The 19,566-nt window shown below is 36.6% G+C and overlaps 2 protein-coding genes across 7 annotated transcripts in view; one reads left to right on the forward strand and one right to left on the reverse strand.

Moving 5' to 3' along the window:
• Nucleotides 1–13,802, reverse strand: part of LOC123526374 (uncharacterized) — a 35,586-nt gene extending 21,784 nt beyond the window's left edge. Inside the window, exons 1-3 of one of the 5 annotated variants that reach the window (XM_053520725.1) lie at nucleotides 13,657–13,724; nucleotides 7,120–7,277; nucleotides 859–1,005 (exon numbers count right to left, since the gene is read on the reverse strand). In XM_053520725.1, coding sequence (XP_053376700.1) covers nucleotides 859–1,005; nucleotides 7,120–7,156 — 184 coding nt within the window. In that variant the 5' untranslated portion in view covers nucleotides 7,157–7,277; nucleotides 13,657–13,724. Of the gene's footprint in view, nucleotides 1–858; nucleotides 1,006–7,119; nucleotides 7,278–13,656 lie in introns of all 5 variants that reach the window. The other 4 variants (XM_053520738.1, XM_053520733.1, XM_053520730.1 and 1 more) reach the window with 4 other exon arrangements.
• A 93-nt stretch (nucleotides 13,803–13,895) lies between these two features.
• LOC123526360 (uncharacterized) overlaps nucleotides 13,896–19,566 on the forward strand; it is a 57,764-nt gene continuing 52,093 nt past the window's right edge. Inside the window, exon 1 of one of the 2 annotated variants that reach the window (XM_053520715.1) lies at nucleotides 13,896–13,984. The gene's annotated coding sequence lies outside the window, so the exon portion shown is untranslated. Of the gene's footprint in view, nucleotides 13,985–14,075; nucleotides 14,312–19,566 lie in introns of those variants that run through there. The other variant, XM_053520718.1, reaches the window with a different exon arrangement.

Below are 19,566 nucleotides of genomic sequence, written 5' to 3' on the forward strand. Positions count from 1 at the left end.
GTGCACATGTACCCAGCCCTGGCAATGATCATTTTTACGAAGTTTGGTCTAAATCCACCTGATTTTGTCAGAGCAGTTGCATTGTGACATACAGACAGACTGAACAGACAGAAGGACATCACTAAATCGATGTCACCCCACCACATGTGGGAGACATAATTAAAAATAAACCTTCAGATGTGACTTTAGCTGAGGTCCTGCTTAGAGTGCTTTACACCAAAATCTAATGTCTAACATCCTTCTGAATGAGACATGTATTGAGGAAACTGGTGGTAACTATAAAATGAAGGTGACTACCGGTAAATAAAGTAAGAAACACATAAAATATGAATAAAGATACTAGAATTTCTTTTTGCTGCCTTTTTGTAAAGAAAATGAACAACTGAAAATATTCAATCATAACAATTTTCAAGAATAAGTTCCTATCAACAAGGTCTACAGATATTTTAGAAATTTCAGAAGTTGCTAATACTACCCATTCCATTCTTGAGAATCAGTTTTGGTTTTTGTTGGGTTTATTGCCACAAACAGAATTAAGGTCATATGGTGTCTTTTCAGCTTTGTTTGTGCCCTTCCAGGCATTGTTTCATCACAGACTGGCATGTGGGTAGACCACTGACCTTCCATAAGCCAGCCGGATGGCTTCCAAACATGAAGAATTCTACATCTCAAGTGATGTCTCGAATCCACAGCGGTTAGAGGCAAAAGATTTGAAGTCAGCAACCTTAACCACTCAGCCTCCTCTGGAGTAGCAGGTGTAATATCAATGATGAATAGAAAACAATAAAAAACCTTGAATTTTACAGAATATTTCCTCAAAAGTGAATCAAACCTTAGAAATATTGCAAAAAAATTTACCTAATCCAGTCTTGTTGTGGTAACTCTGTTTATTTGATTTAGAGCTGTATGAGCGTGAAATGGTACATTGAAGAACTTTTTTCAGGCACAAAGTATCAATAGAACATAATCTCTTCAAGTATATAGGATTCATATTGCTGCCGGCATCTGAAAATACATACAATGTATATTGGTACATATGAATGTGTTGAACAGATATCAACATTTAGTATCTTTAATTACACAAAGCAAGAGAAAACTAGAAGATGCTTTTGTAGAAAAGCGCATGTCTCCCCCAATGCATAGTCATAGGCAGGAAGTTAATAGGGGACAGGAGCAAAAGTCTAAGCAACACTGGTGGCTGGATGCAATAGGAATCATCTATTTGACATGTCCAATCATTCCACAAAGTTTCAACATTCTGGGCTAAGTGGTTCTCAAGTTATGAATTGGAAACTGTTTTCCATGTTCAAGCCCCTGTGACCTTGACTTTTGATCGGGTGACCCCAAAATCAGTAGGGGTCATCTACTCTGCATGTCCAATCATCCTATGAAGTTTCAAAATTCTGGGTCAAGTAGTTCTCAAGTTACTGACCGGAAATGTTTTTCCATGTTCAGGCCCCTGTGACCTTGACCTTCAATACAGTGATCCCAAATTCAATAGGGGTCATCTACTATGCATATCCAATCATCTTATGAAGTTTCAACATTCTGAATCAAGTGGTTCTCAAGTTATTGATCAGAAATGGTTTTCCATGTTCAGGCCCCTGTGACCTTGACCTTCAACGGAGTGACCCCAAAATCAATAGGGGTCATCTACTCTGCAAGACCAACCATCCTATTAAGTTTCAACACTCTGTGTCAAGTGGTTCTCAAGTTATTGACCAGAAATGGTTTTCAATGTTCAGGCCCCTGTGACCTTGACCTTTAATGGAGTGACCCCAAAATCGATAGGGGTCATTTACTGTGCATGTACAATCACCTTATGAAGTTTCAACATTCTGGGTCAAGTGGTACTCAAGTTACTGATCGAAAATGGTTATCAATGTTCAGGTCCCTGTGACCTTGACCTTTGACAGAGTGACACCAAAATCAATAGAGGTCATCTACTTTGCATGTACAATCATCCTATGAAGTTTCAACATTCTGGGTCAAGTGGTTCTCTAGTTATTGATCGGAAATGGTTTTCAATGACCAGGCCCCTGTGACCTTGACCTTTGACGGAGTGACCCCAAAATCAATAGGGGTCATCTATTCTTCATGACCAATCATCCTATGAAGTTTCAACTTTCTGGGTCAAGTGGTTCTCTAGTTATTGATCGGAAATGGTTTTCAATGTTCAGGCCCCTGTGACCTTGACCTTTGACAGAGTGACCCCAAAAACAATAGGGGTCGTCTACTCCAGCAGCCCTACAACCCTATGAAGTTTGAAGGTTCTAGGTCAAATGGTTCTCCAGTTATTGCTCTGAAATGAAGTGTGACGTACGGACGGACGACCGGACGTAAGGACGGACAGGGCAAAAACAATATGTCTCCCCCAGAGGTGTGGGGGGGGGGGGAGACATAATAATTCTGGGCCAAAGAACATACTGCTTTCAACGTGTTTGTTGAATGGTGAACTTAATAGGTACAACATATATAGGGTACTAAAGTGTCACTTATAAATACATGCCATTACACTTGGATATGTATGGAAGGCCAGTGTGCCATATCAAAATCCCTTTACAGATGGCAGAGTTGTGGAGCAAATCAGTTAATACCATGTTAACTTTTGACCTCCAGGTATGACCTAAGCCTTGAGCTGAAGTCTGCAAGCTGTGCATGACACATCCTCCCATTATGGGGAACATTTGTGCCAGATAAATCATACTATAGAAAACCCTTCATGGATGGCGGTCAGGGACAGGCAAAGAACCATATTGACAATTGTAAGCTTGCTTTTTGAGCTAGGGATCTGGGTGTTGAGCATGACATGTTCTCTTGTATATTTTCCTTATTACTTAACCTATTTTCGTAAGATAAAGAGCATCAAAGACAGCAAAATGAGTGCTTTCCTCCATATATAATGTCTGCAATCAGCCCTTACAGAAGCAAGCCTCTGTGGCGTACATGCTGCGTATTTGCTGTGTATATGCCGCGAACACAGTAGTACGCCAGAGGAGTACATTTTACATACACCGCATGCCGCGTACATGCCGCGTACTATTTCGACGAGTACACAGCATGTACGCAGGAGGTCACTAGTACACTTCAAGTACGCAGCACAGACTCTGAAAATTTAAGGAGTACACTGCATGTACGCAGGAGGGACTTGTACAAGAAAATAGTACACTGCATGTACACCGCAGATACTTTGAAATTTGTGCAGTACACTTCATATACACAGGAAAGACTTGTACAGTTTCTTTTGGCATTTATACTTAGTTTTTTTTTATAAGTTAAAGTCTGAAGTAAACTTCATATACGCGGGAGGGACTTGTTCATTTTCTTTTGGTGTTTATACTTTGAATTTTTTTAGGTAAAAGTCTGAAGTACACTTCATGCAGGAAGGATTTGTACATTTTTTTTTTTTTTTTTGGAAGCAAGAACTTGACTTCCAAGTAACTTTTATAGAAAAGTTCAGATTACCGGTATTCTGAACAATAAAAATTTGCCATTTACTATTTGCAATGTTCATTTGTGAAGCTTACATCTTAGTGATTTCTGAGCTGCACCTTGCATGCAGTGTAAAAATATATTCTTTTTCATTTTGAATTAATCCTGGAGCTTTCTAACTTGGATAATTGAAAAGCCTTATTTGAACTTCGTTGCATTACATTTTGTAATACATGAAATAATTACCAAGACAATGCCTCAACAGCGCCCGAATGAGAAGAATTAATAGCTCACACTGTTATTTGAATACTCTTAAGCAAAACACCATTCTATCATGTTTTATAAAGGCTTTAATGCTCATTATGTTAACTCATTAAGGCCTCACCAGATTAAAAAGTTGTTTATCGGATTTGGCGCTCGTATATTTTCAGAACGTTTTTGGCTAATTGCGCTCGCCCCATTGGAAAAAATCAATCCAAAATTTTTTGGTGCGCTACTTTTTACGGACGTAAAAGTGTATAAATGCTTATATAATTCCAGTCCTAGAATATTGTTCTCAGACGGATTTTAATCAAAATAAATACATACTACGCACACATCGTCTATAATAAATCATAACACTTATATTTAGTTGCATTAAAGTTGTTTCCCCTTGATGCAGTTACGCCATTTTCTTCAAATGTTTACCAAATTACATGCTACAAAAATTGATTTATTTCATTGAAAAGTGGATGAAGAAAAGCATACTTATTTATTTGATAACATCAATCTACATTATTTTGGTAAGGGTAAATACTTATTGATGCATGTCACTTATCTTTTTTCTGTTTTTTTCTGTCCAAATGATCAGCATTTGCATACAAAAGTTGGTGGGGTAAGGAATTTACATTATCACAGCAGTTTCGCCACAAGAGTACACAGCATGTATGCAGCAGGAGTACACAGCATGTACACCGCAGGACTCGAGCCAGGAGTACACAGCATGTACGCCGCAGGGGTAGTACACCGCAGGCTCATTTACATGTGAAGAGTGTATGTGCCGCGTACATGCTGCGTACTATTTCCCGCATACTAAATTCCTCCAGCGTACATCCTGTGTACTATGTAGTCCACAGCATGTACGCAGCAAGTAGTACACGGCAGAGCTCATTTGCATGTCAAAAGTGTACTACAAACGTACTATCGGTGTATGTGCGGTGTATATCCTGCGTACTATTTAAAGCCCTTGATTTCAGTACACATCATGTACGCATCATATACGCTGTATGTACACAGCAAGAGTACGCAGCAGGCCTTTTTCTTCTGTAAGGGAGGTCTCATGAATTTTCTCAAACGCTTTGCCCAACCGTGAAAGTGTGTATGTTATATACACAGTTAGTCCATGAAAAGCAGTTGTTTGAAAAAAGTATTGAGAACTGATGGCAAACACTTTGTATGGAGGAACACTCACTTTGCTGTCTTCGATGCACTTTAATCAACGTAAATCCTATATACCATTGGACTTGAGAATATTTTCTACTAAGCACTGTTTTGTTGTTGTTGCTTGTGACATCGCTCGCTACTGGCACCAACACTGCTTCACAGTAGGCATCATTTGACAGATCAATGAGTCCTATGGGACTAGCTTCCATTTAATTAAAGATAACAATAATTTACAAATATATGTTTGAAAGGAAATGGAATATAACTGCCTTTATTCCTAGAAGCTGGGATCAAATGATGTCATGTTTATTGCATGACATCATTATGCCACATGCAAGGTTATGCCAGCGAAATGTGTAACAAGAGCTCCGTAAAGTAGAGCAATATACGCCCAGACTTCTAGATCAGAGGAAAAAAAAAAATAATAAAGAAAAGAAGTTTTAGTGTGCGTGTCAGAAGGAGGATATCAAGTGGCAGTTGTTTTTCTTGGAGGTGTGGGGGGGGGGGGGGGGGTGTACATTGACCTTTGACCTACAGGTCTGGTTCATGCTCTTTGTAAATTGTCTCATTGCCACCTGCCTATGTGCCGAAATTGAAGTCAATACCTTGAATGGTTATGAAGTAACTTATACTCTGGACATGGAATGTGAAGGACAATTTTGACCTATCAGCTCCATTTGTGATCTACTGATCTTGTTTATGTAATCTCCACATTGTCTCATTACTACCTACCTACTTGCCAAGTTTAAAATCAACACCTTTCATAGTTATAAATTTAAGCCCCAGAAACGAAATATGAGGGTACATTTGTGACCTTGACCTTTGATCAATACCTGGTTCATGCATATTGTCACATTACCATTGTGTTCTAATATCTTAGCAAGGATGGCATTCATCTCCTTTAAATTACCTCATGTGTTTTTCACCCATTTGTATATATGATGTACATTTATAAAACTATAAAGATTCATGTGGTTCAGTGTTCCCACAACATTTTTTCTCTAAGGGTCTTTTGCACCACCTGTGAGTGACCAATTTGAAATTCTGGGGGTTTTCTATGAAAATTGAGGGTGCAAGTATAAAATATGTTTGGACTCGCAGGAAGATTTCGTTTGGCAATTGTAAGGTAATGTAGCGTAGTATTGCCCTTAACATATCGTAACTAAGAAATTATGGATACGGTAACCAATTGTTTTAAAATTTCTATGGTCTAATCTCTTTTTTGGCACTGTTTTTTGCAACGTCATTAGTAGATAGTTAAATGTAGATTAATCCCCATCAAAAATTATTTCAGTATCTCTTTTTGAAAAAAAAAACAAAACATTTAGAAATTTTGAATAATTTGAAATTTTCATAACCTCAACAAGTTGCCAAAAAGATGTCAAAATTTGTAAAATCCTAACCCATGTATATAAATGCATCTCCATAACGATGGTCTCTAAATCTCTTTACTTTTCAACTTCATTTTTTTTATCATATAACACAAAAGCAAAAAAAAAAAAAAAATGTCATTAGTTTTAAAATGCGACCGAAACTCATAAATAACAGTGCAGACCAATATTAAAAACAAGATCGCTCACCTGTTAAACTTGGCCTTGGAACCATCAAGAAAAACATTCTGACCAAGTTTCATGAAGATAGGGTCATAAATGTGGCATCTACAGTGTTAACAAGCTGTTCCTTTGATTTGAGTGGTGACCTAGTTTTTGACTCCACATGACCCAGTTTCGGACTTGGCAAAGGAATCGTCAAGATAACTTACCAAGTTTCATGAAGATAAGGTCAAAGGTATGGCCTCTAGTGTGTTAACAAGCATTTCTTTTTATTTAAGCGGGTGATCTAGTTTTTGACCCCAGCTAACCCAGTTTTTAACTTGGCCTAGAAATTATCAAGATGAACATTCTGACCAAGTTTCATAAAGATAGGGTCATAAATGTGGCTCAAGAGTGTTAACAAACTGTTCCTTTCATTTGACTGGGAGACCTAGTTTTTGACAACAGATGACCCAGTTTTGAACTTGGCATAGGAATCATCAAGATGAACATTCTGACCAAGTTTCATGAAGATAGGGTCATAAATACGGCCTCTAAAATGTTAACAAGCATGTCCTTTGATTTGAGAGGGTGACCTAGTTTTTGACCCCACATAACCCAGTTTTGAACTCGGCCTTGGAATCATTAGTTTTAAAATGCGACCGAAACTCAGAAATAACAGTGCAGACTAATATTAAAAACAAGAGGTTCATGATGACCCTATATCACTCACCTGTTAAACTTGGCCTTGGAATCATCAAGATAAACATTCTGACCAAGTTTCATGAAGATAGGATCATAAATGTGGCTTCTAGGGGTTAACAAGCTTTTCCTTTGATTTGGCCTGGTGACATAGTTTCTGACCCCACATGAATCTGTTTAGAACTTGGCCTAGAGATCATCAAGATGAACATTCTGTGCAAGTTTGTATCAAATCAAAGCATAAATGAAACCTCTATATAATGGCTGAAAGGGCCAATATAGAAAACCACTCACTCAGTTGCCCCTTTCAAGGAAAATCTAGCTGGTTTTCGAAATGGACCAAGATCTTATTGTGACTTAAGTTCTGTGTAAGTGTGGTTAAAATCGAATGTAAAATGTCACTTCTATCGTGTTCACAAGGTAAAATTAACAAATTTTGGCTCTTTCAGGGGTAATCAGGGGCCGTAACTCCGGAACCTATGATTGGATCTGCCGGATTCATCATTGAATCCAAGATCTATTGTTCTTTAAGATATTTTGCAAGTTTGTATCAAATCAAAACATAAATGAAGTCTCTATATGGCTGCAAAAGCCAAAATAACAGTTTTTGGCTCTTTAAGGGGCCATAATTCTGCAACCTATGATTGGATCTGGCAAGTTTTCAAAAGGAACTGAGATATTATGCCAATACAAGATGTGTGCAAGTTTTATTAAAATCAATTGCAAACTTTGGTCTCTATCTTGTTCACAAGCTAAAAATAGCAAATTTTAGCCCTTTAAGGGGCCATAACTCTGGAACCTATCATGGGAACTGGCCAGTTTTCGAAAGGAACTGAGATATTATGCCAATACAAGTTGTGTGTAAGTATTATTAAAATCAATTGCAAAATGTGGTCTCTATCGTGTTCACAAGCCCAAAATAGCAAATTTTGGCTCTTTAAGGGGCCACAACTCTGGAACCCATGATGGCCATTTTCGAAAGCAACAGAGATATTATGCCAATACAAGTTGTATGCAAGTTTGAATAAAATCAGTTGCAAAATATGGTCTCTATCGTGTTCACAAGAAATTGTGAATGGCAGATGACGGACAGCTGACAGACAATCACAAAACCTCACCCTGTCACAGGTGAGCTAACAAGAAAGAACGATCTGTCGTGATAATTCTTTCAAAAGATTAATTAACGCAGATTAATTACAAAGGAAACTAGAACTGTCACAGGAGTGACAAATACCCACACAATACAGTCTTGTCACTGAAGAATGGCAACCATAAGAAAGACATGGCCACAAGAAGGTGCAATTTAAATCGAACTTGACCTGTATTTTATGATGTTACTTATGTGTACCAAAATTTATCTAAATCTGTCAAGCCTTTTATGAGTTATTGTCCGGCAACCATGAGTTTGACAAATTTTAAGTTGGAAAGGGGCCATAACTACATATAAAATTGGTGGTTTGCAGCCAAAGTCAAACTTTACCTGTATTTTATGATGTTACACCTGTGTACCAAAAACATTTAAATCTGTCAAGAACTGTCATTGGAGTGTTTAATGACTCCAATGGTGGATGAATATTGCACAGTAGCTTGAGTCTGTGTTAAAAAATATCAAATAATAAGAGAGGTACAGATAAAGTGTATCAAAACACTATATAAGTATAATTCTAAGCAAAAAGGGGTCATAATTCAGGAAATATTGGTGCAAGAGTTATGCACCTTGTGTCATATGATGTTATTATTTTTCTGAAAGAACCTAATATGCCCCATGCACAACTACTGTTGTTACTGATCACTTGTGTGAAGTTTCATTAAATTGTTTCAAGGGGATGAGGAGAGATGGAGCGCACAAGATTGTGTCTACGGACAGACAGACAACCTGAAACCAGTATACCCCCCCTTACAACTTTGTTGTCGGGGGGTACAATTAGATGTTTACAATGTGCAAACATAAATTACATCATTACTGGTTTATTTTTGTAGAAAAACTGATTAACCCGCTCGACTTTTTGTCAAGGTACAGAAAAATAATGCAGTATACTCTGCATAATTATGTGCATTGCACGTACAAAAACATCAGACTACGTTTTTTCTGTGTCTTGTGCATGTTTCATATATGTAAATGAATGGGAACACTGGTTTCTTTTAAAACATTGCAAAATAAGTTGCTGAGCAGAATAAATCAAAAGTGGTAGCATACCCCTTACCTGGTAGGAAGTGGCTATTCATACAGTTCTGTAGGAATAGCCTCGCAGGCTATTCTTACGGCTCTCTCGTAAGAATAGTGAAAAGCCCGCAGGTGGTTATTCCTGAGGCAGTTTTGTATTACAATACATTGTACTGAAGTCATTCAACTGATATATTTTCAATCGATTTCGGAAATGACTTGTAATCACATTTGGTCATCGTGTTACAAATAAAGTGTCAGTTGATGCAATCATGTCAATCTGATGTGTGACAAACGTCAAGTATAAAACTAAACTAGAGCTATCACTAAAGGTGATGAATGTACCCCCCGCATGCACTGACACAGTACCTTGCAATTTGACACACACAAGATTGCATAATTATGCGGACTGTATGTATACAGTATAGTAACAAGAAACAAAGTCCCATAACTATGCAGAATATTTATCTAAAAGAACGTAACATACACCATGCACAACTAGGGTTGGTACTGATCACTTGTGTTAAGTTTCATTAAATTGTGTGCAAGGGTTCAGAAGATTAGGCACGCACAAGATTGCATAGGCAGACTGTATGTACATTGTATGTTAACAAGAAACAAAGTCCCATAACTCTGCAATTTTTGTTGTTGAAAGAACCTAACATGCCCCATGCACAACTATTGTTGTTACTGATCACTTGTGTGAAGTTTCATTAAATTGTGTAAAGGCGATGAGGAGAGAAGGTGTGCGCATAAGATTGTGTCTATGTATATAGTATAGTAACAAAAAACAAAGTCCCGTAACTCTGCAAAACTTTTTTCTGAAAGAACCTAACATGTCCCATGCACAACTACTGTTGTTACTGATCACTTGTGTGAAGTTTCATTAAACTGTGTCAAGGTGATGAGGAAAGATGGTGCGCACAAGATTGTGTCTATGTATATATTATTATTATCATTATTATTATACCAGATTTATATAGCGCCCTTTTCATGATAAACACGTTCAAAGGCGCTTTACATATACTGCAGCCACACAGGGCGCGAAATCATCCTCTGCTAGTACAGACACAGAGCGATCTGACCAGAGGGACAGAGTGAGATAAAGCCCCCAGAACAGACAGAGAGAACTTTTCAGATACAGACGTGTCTGGCCAACTTAGCCTAGCTCTTTTCGAATAGACAGTCTGGTTCTTTATCGTGCCCGGTGTATAGCACCGATAAACGTGAAGCCGTCTTTCCTGGGAAGAACCAGTACAGGCCTCTAGTTAGGTGGGAGACACTCAAGAGCATCTCAGAAATTTCCAGTGCCTGGACCAGGATTCGAACCTCGGACCTCTGGATTGACAGTCAAGCGTGTTACCACTAGACCACCGGCCCACCCTATAGTATAGTAACAAAAAACAAAGTCCCGTAACTCTGCAATTATTTTTTCTGAAAGAACCTAACATGCCCCATGCACAACTTCTGTTGTTACTGACCACTTGTGTGAAGTTTCATTAAATTGTGTCAAGGGGATGAAGAGAAATGGTGCGCACAAGATTGTGTCTACGGACAGACGGATGGACAGACAGACAACCTGAAACCAGTATACCCTTCCCCACTTACAACTTTGTTGTTGGGGGGTACAATTAAAGGGCAATAAACATGTTTAGAGTGGTAAGAGATTTGTACTGTTGTGAAAAATGTGCACGTATATACACGAAACATAGAACTATAATTCTTTAACTAGTTTAGTTGAGAACACTTGGTCAATATTTTTTATTGTTTCAATATTAATAACATATGCAATATGTTTTTAGAAGACAAATTTCAGTTAAATAAGTATTTTACACTTACGATAAATTCATTGTATTAAAATTGTTTGTTTATGTAACAAATGGAAGCTGGAACAACTGATACACATTAGACCTTCCTGATGGAAGTAATAAAATGCATTATACTAGAGGAAATCACTTCCCGTCTATTGACATCTCTGGATTTCCTTTCCGGAAAAGTAACAAAGTTGGGTGAAATTATATCAGTCGAATGAATTCAGTACGATGTGTAACACAAAACTGCTGTAGTAATAACCACCTGCGGGCTTTCACGGGACCGTACGAATAGCCATTTCCATTCTGACCGGTATTTATTGATCAAGATTGTTTTGGGAAAAAACGTCTTCATAAACGAAAGCAAATGTAGGCCTATAGTACCTGCAAGCAACTTATTAATATATAAATACCATTAGCAGGCCCAATTAAGTTACTTGAAAATTATAATTTCTATGTTTGTGCACAGGTGGCAGAAACGTACCTAGGATACAGTATGGGTCCATGAGCCATATGCACTTAAATTTATTACAGTTATAATGTTTTCTTAGGAAAAAAATGACAAAAAGCCATTTTGAAAAATTTTTTGCACCTGTGACAATGAGCCATGAGAAAGGTAGGTAAGAACAGTTTGACATATGTATTGCTTCCAGGTCCATATATTTTTTTCAAAACAATATTTCCAGATCAATGATTGACCGTCTTTCGGGCAAAAGAATAATCTTTCAGAAAAACCTTACTTCAAAGCCCAGTTCCAAACCGTTATGCATCACGAGTGAGCAGCGGCGTACAAAACGGTACTGTTTTCTCTGTCCGAAAAAATCCCACACATTTTTCGCACCGAATCTCTCCCCTAAAACACATTAAGCACAACGTGCCACTTTAAAATAACTTTATTACCGTTCAGAACAGGCTAAACGCAAACTAACAAGACCGAAAATCAGGTTCAATCCTACTTTGTTACTTACAAATTTGCTATTTAACTTTTTCGCTTTCACAAATTACCTTCGCCTGCCATGATTACTGATGACAAGACGGTGGTTGTAAAGAACGTTTTCATTGGCGGAGACGGTTTACGCATTTCAAAGGTAGCGATAAAATCAGAAGAGTACCCGAATATAAACAAGCAGCGATGGCTCACGAAGATTATTTACCAAATTCAAATTAAAATTTAAATAGCAACTGGTAAGTAACTAAGTAGAATTGAACCTTATTTTTAGTCTTGTTAGTTTACATTTAGCATATTCTGACTGCTTGTAGTGCTATTTTTAACTGGCATGGTGTACTTGATTTGTTTTAGGGGGGAGACTATGGTGCGAAAAATGTGTGGGGTTTATTCAGATAGAGAAAACACTACCGTTTTGTACGCCGTTGCTCGTTCGTGATGCGTAAACGGTTTGGAACTGGGCTTTGAACTAAGGTTTTTCTGAAAGATTATTCTTTTGCTCAAAAGATGGCCAATCATTGATAAGGAAATATTGTTTTGAAAAAAATATACAGACCTGGAAGCAATGCACATATCAAACTGTTCTTACCTACCTTTTTCATGGCTCATTGTCACAGGTGCAATTTTTTTTTCAAAACGGCTTTTTGTCATTTTTTTCCTAAGAAAACATTATAATTGTAGTAAATTTAAGTGCATATGGCTCATGGACACATACTGTATCCTGGGTACGTTACTGCCACTTGCGTGTTTGTGGTGCACTTCTTTAATAATTTGCCACAGGCACGGGTCCAGTGTATATTTTTTTGTTTAATATAATTTTTTTTCATACAAATATACTTTATATATGTTAGTCAAATGAAAAAAATCGATGACAAAAAATCCGGTCACAGTGTCATATTCATTGAAAAGGTGAACTATGCAAGCGTAACGCTATGGGAAGCTACTCGGCAAACTTGTAGAACATTTCAAAATCGGAGTTTATACACTTGCAGTCGCTACCTGCATGATTGCTCCCTCGAAACATTTAAAGCCTTCCATAAATACTAAGCTGACCCCATAATTTGCTTTGAAATTCACAGAATAAGTCTCTAGTAGCTACACATTTCAAATATCCCCGGCGATTTCAGCTGCCAAACGAAATGATAAAAACCAGGAACATGTCTGTTATCCGGAATGAAATCACGTTCCGGGATAACTGAAATATTTCACTCCTAGAGACTTGTACTGTGTTTTTCAAAGCAATTTATGGGGTCAGTTTAGCATTTATGGAAGGCTTTAAATGTTTCGAAGGTGCGATCATGCAGGTAGTGGCTGCAAGTGTATAAACTCCGATTCTGAAATATTCTACAAGTTTGCCGAGTAGCTTCACACAGTGTTACGCTCGCATAGTTCACCTTTTCAATGTATATGATACCGTGACCGGATTTTTTTGTCATCGATTTTTTTTTCATTTAACTAATATATAAAAGGTTAACTGTGTGAAAAAAAAAGATTTTTATATTAAACAAAAAAATGATACTGGACCGGTGCCTGTGTAATTTGCAGACTCCAGTGCAATTTATATTGCACTGTGCACCAGTGCTCACCACCCTGTACTGGGTATAAATGGATAAATTTTAATAGCAATATGAACACTGTCATTGATACCCCAAAGCCTTAATGTGATCAGATGTACACCTTCTCCCAAATCCTGGTTTTTGGAAGAGCAAGTCTACTTTCGTTTCTGATTTAGTCTCTAAGATCAAATATACATCCGAAAACCCACATCATGGTGTTATTGACCTCCTGAATTATTTGAATTATTTTATTTGTATTTTAATTCATACTGATACTTTTTAAGTATTGTCATTGTCAGTTTTCTGAATAATGTTATTTTTTAAAACGTTTAGGGTTAGAGACTGTCGTATTTCCGGAACGGGCGGACGGAGTTATCGTAAAATTTATCTATTATTTTTGCATTTCCCCAATGACATCCGTGAGTAGTTTATAGATGCGCGTTTTTTGTATATGTTTAAATTAATTTCCTTCATTTTACAATTTGAAATTTGATGAAACTCATTTTGTATGGGCTTTAGCCGTAGTAAACAACTGGACTGTAAAAGTTACTTTCATTTTTGAGCTATTTTTAGACTCAGTAGCGGGACGAAAAATTAACGATAATACATGACCGAGTTATTTTGTTAATTATCTTGGACAAATATAAGGGTTGTTTGTGGTGGAGAATGGCTTTTTCAACATGGCTGATACACACATTTTCTCACAATTTAATCACCAGAGGGCGCTTCAGCCAATGAAACGAAAGGTGATTGTGCATAAATCTAAATTTAGCGCATAAAAGTAGGTCAGTATGCAAGGTGTTGTACATAATCTAGTGCAGTAAAATAACTTGTAGGTTGACAATGAACAAAGCAAGAAAGAACGTCTGGTAAGATTATGGATTTCATAAATACGACCTGTGATCTATACGTCATGCGTCTTATCGCAGTTGCTGATGTTAATTTTGCGTTTTCGACGTTATTTTGGAGAAAAAATTAGTTTAAACATATTTTATTGCCAATATATAAACAGATAACTACGTCAATTGTACATATAATAGGCAAAAGGGTCAACCGACTAGTTCTCACAACATTAGTAACGGGTCTTCCCTAAAGACTTCCCTGGAGAAAAATTTGTGGCGTTATCAGATTTTGCCCAGATGGACAATAAACAGCAAACGTTTTAATATATCTAATGGCCTTTGTTCTTATTCTTCTGACTGGGGATGAATTAACATCTGGAAAGTATAGTGGTTATTTGACGTCTTGTTGAATCACACCAGCCTGACTGACCTTTGTAGTTTTTGTGGTGATAAGTTTTTCTCAAGTTTTTACAGGTAGATCAGCTCATATCACTGTCACATAGTATGCATCTTACATTTGTTGTTATGTTTGATTTGTTTGTTTTAAACCTACCATTTTTCCAGATTAATTATTATAAGATACAGTAGAAGGCCTCAGGACTGGTACATTGACTGCTCGGGAGGTAGCTTTTCAATATATGATGCTAACTTATAACTTGTGATGGGCAGCCGGTCCGAAACAGTCAAGTAATTGTTGGCAAGAGCTTGACTATCGCGACTGCCAGCTTCCTTCAATGCTATCCAATTTATTTCTGGGTTTCTGAAGTGAAAATGGATATCTTTTGTTGTAACGTTCCTCATTTTCTGGTATTAACAGGCAATTAAAACAGGGGAAGCTACTCAAAGAACTCCCTTGAAAATTGAATCATCTATACAGGTGAAAGATTAAATTGGTTGAATATTTCAGCTTAGAGATTTTTCTATGCACTGTTAAAGTGTTATAGAGTTATAGACAGCTCTTATTGATAAGGTTTCTTGCAGATAGTAATCATAGTTACTTTTTCTCGACTTTTGGTATTTAGTTGAACCTTTTGTAATGACAGTGGTTTGAATCAGCAAGGGTTGAGCACTGTCGTCCTGATATTGTTTGGACTTTATTAATATTAAAAGTATTATACTTTTTCATCTGGAGCTCGTTTCGTCTTCGTTGAATCGTATTGAAGAAAAAGAAATTAAATACAGTTTTAAAAACAAAATATTTATGGGTCTGAGAATCGAACTCCCGATGAAAAAGTATAATACAAATACTGTTACTGCTCGGCCAATGAGGAATCTGACTGACTGCATCATAAATGTAGTGTATTGACTTAATTTTATGTTATTTTTTTGTTTGTTTACATTTCAAATCGCCATAATACTTTGCGATACCTAGATATGTGTTTTGTTTGTTTGTTTTGGGTTTAATGCCGTTTTTCAACAGTATTTCAGTGTGTGCTCTATTGATTATTAGTGACAGAAGCAAAATATGCGCATACATATGCAGTTATAGTTTCCTGCCCACGTGATGATAATGTTTACAAAAGTAAATCGTTGCAATGGTTTATAAAAGTGCATGAGAAAAACTGCATAAACTCGAATGTTCCCATAATTCTGGAAACTAGAAACTAATCAACCATAAGGTTTCAGGTAAAAAACGGAACTGTAGCGGCATATAGTGTAATCAATGCTAAAAAAGGGAAAGTCCAAATTTTAAACCAAGCCATCAGAGCTTTGAGATAACAGGCACAGTACCAATTTGCAAAAACTGATGCGAATGTACATTGAACTTTGATGACAATTAAACACAGTTATGATGTCGTAATTAGGCCATAAATAAAAATCATTTGTTTGTAGTGCTCCAGCCCTGATTTTTGGGAGTGGTTAGGCAGGTAGGGAGTTTTTTTATCACTTTTTAGCTCACCTGAGCAGTGCTCAGGTGAGTTTTTCTGATCGCTCAGTGTCCGTCATCTGTCGTCTGTCTGTCAACATTTAGCTTGTGTATGCGATAGAGGCTGTATTTTTCAACTGATCTTCATGAAAATTGGTCAGAATGATTACCTTGATGAAAACTAGGCCGAGTTCGAAAATGGGTCATCTGGGGTCAAAAACTAGGTCACTAGGTCAAATCAAAGAAAAACCTTGTGTATGCGATAGAGACTGTTTTTTTCAACTGATCTTCATGAAATTTGGTCAGAATGATTACCTTGATGAAATCTAGGCCGAGTTTGAAAGTGGGTCATTTGGGATCAAAAACTAGGCTACTAGGTCGAATCAAAGAAAAACCTTGTGTATGCGATAGAGGCTGTATTTTTCAATTAATCTTCATGAGAATTGGTCAGAATGATTATCTTGATGAAATCTAGGCCGAGTTCGAAAATGGGTCATCTAGGGTCAAAAACTAGGTCACTAGGTCAAATCAAAGAAAAACCTTGTGTATGCGATAGAGACTGTTTTTTTCAGGTAATCTTCATGAAATTTAGTCAGAATGATTACCTTGATGAAATTTAGGCCGAGATTGAAATTGGGTCATCTGGGGTCAAAAACCAGGTCACCAGGTCAAATCAAAGAAAAACCTTGTGTATGCGATAGAGGCTGTATTTTTCAATTAATCTTCATGAATTTTGGTCAGAATGATTACCTTGATGACATCTAGGCCGAATACGAAAACGGGTCAGAAACTAGGTCACTAGGTCAAATCAAAGAAAAACCTTGTGTATGCGATAGAGGCTGTATTTTTCAATTAATCTTCATGAATTTTGGTCAGAATGATTGCCTTGATGAAATCTAGGTCGAGTTCGAATATGGGTCCTCTGAGGTCAAAAAGTAGGTCACTAGGTCAAATCAAAGGAAAAGCTTGTATATGCATGGGTATATATAGTAAATCAACAGATAGTTTCTCAAGGTTTGCTCTTGACTGTGCAAGTGTTCACGCTGTCCTATTTCTTTATCCCCGCGTGGTTTATAAGACACATTTTCTAACGATGTTAATTTATTGCATTGAATGTAATGTATATAAAACTTATATTGGTTGGTGTGCTTCAGATTTTACCGTTGTTCGAAAACAAAACTGCAAGTTATAAAAACATAAGTGTTGAGATGTCTATAGCCATGAGCTTAGTCATACAAAATTGATTACAAATTAAAAGAATATGAATACTACAGATTGGTATTCTGTTCTAAACTGAAACGAAAGTGTATAAATAAAAAAAATGCTATCGTTTTAATGTATTACATGCTTGCCTCAAATAAAATACTGAGAAGTAAATACAAAAGGCGGCCGTTTTGTTTTTGCGGTGGCCATCTTGAAAACGACATTATTTCAAGTGGCCCTTGATCTTATGTTAAAGCGCATGCCAGGTAGATACTGTCCTGTAAATCTGATGCTTGTATCATCAACTGAACTGAAGTATTTTTGCAATATCCTGCTCCACTATTAAGATGCGGAAAGGAAATCATATGTGAAAATTGCATTTTGCATCAGAAAGGATCAAAACATATCCAAAAAAAATTTGTAACCTAGATGGCCTCAAAAATTGTTTGGATCAGGACCGTTCTGATGGGTCGGTAGGAGACAAACAATTTTTTAATTATGTCCTTATCAGGCAATAACAGCTGCTGCATGATCGTAAATTTGAAACAATGTGGTGGTAATTGTGGCTGAAAAATATAATATATTACATAGTGTTTTCTTTAAATTCCAAGAAGAAAATATAACTAACAGACTAAATATTTCAGCCCTGACTAGAAATCAAACCCTGGACCTCTCACACTTATGGCAGACACTCTATGAAGTGCTATAAAAGCTTTAAAAAAATAGCAAAAAAAAACATTGAAAGAAGAGTGATACTCTAAATAGATAAGAATGATGGCTGTTAGAAAATTGGGTTGGGCAGAAGTAGAGGCTGACAGTTTTGAAAAAGGCACAAACATTCATTATGTACCTGGAAACTTTGACCAAGTTATTGATTTACTTCATATCAAGAGTCAGACTATATGTACATCTGTCCAGTAAAGACAAATTTTGATTTACAGATTTCAGTCTGATTTCTTTTACACCTTCTGTTCAGTATTCATATAGGATCACAAACATGATGTATGCGTATGTGAAACAACTTATAGTAACTAAACTGAAAATGTAAAAACCTTACTTGACTGCTGAACAAAGTTCAAAACTTTACTTATTACTTAAATGATATAGCACAATGATTTATAGTTGAATAAAGTTATCATTTGGAGTTCAGATGTGAAAGAATTATATCACAAGGGCTCAGTCTTGGTTAAATTATAACGTACCTCAATGGCAATGATTTTATTCAAGAGCAAATCACTGTTAGATTCATGGGTTGGGTAATATTAAATAACACACAGTTTCCATCTTTTTTTGTTAAGTTTGTTTAATAGGGAAATAAATCAGGTTGTTTAAGAATATTGAATAAAAATCTTAATGTTGCTTACATGTTGAAAGAGTTACAGTATAATTAAAGTTATTATTGACTTGTAAGTGTAAATGGAGGGAGCCAGTTTTTTCCTTTAGCATAAGGGATATTAGTTGCTTCCATTGTGGACAAATTATGATTATTTAAGACAAGATAAAGGAACAGCAGCAGTGAGAACAATCGTGTTCATTGGTCTCAAAAGTGATTACAAAGTTAAAGCCCAATAAAATAGAAAACTCCTTTGCGGTGACATTGTCACTGCCTGGTTGTTTTTATTACGAATTTCGACCTTGCAGCCTTCTTATTTTTAAGCTTTGATTTCATACGTTACTCAGCAGAATAACTGAGTATGCAAAGCTACGCAACTTGCCGTCTGTTGTCCAAGCTGTTAAAATAATTTTAGTTTACCAAAAAATATGGCCATAATGGGTGTTGTCACCTCTCCATAATTATATGTATCGGTATAAAGCAGAAACATAATTATTTGTCAGAAACTGTTTGCCCAATTCAAAAATAATTACACAAAAATTATCTTTTGAAGACTTCAGATTATTCTGATTCATCACAAAACTTGACTCCCAGATGGCATGATCAGTTTTCCTTGTATGTATACACCGGTAATGGAAACTTCAAAGATCCTGTTGCCAGAAACTGTCTGCAATATTTTAGAATGTGTTTTACTTTACACAAATTTCCCAGGGTGGCCATTTATGAAGAATATCCGATTCTGGAAAAGCATGTCTG

Source organism: Mercenaria mercenaria, chromosome 1 (genome assembly GCF_021730395.1).
Source record: "Mercenaria mercenaria strain notata chromosome 1, MADL_Memer_1, whole genome shotgun sequence".
NCBI classification, from domain to species: Eukaryota; Metazoa; Mollusca; class Bivalvia; order Venerida; family Veneridae; genus Mercenaria; species Mercenaria mercenaria.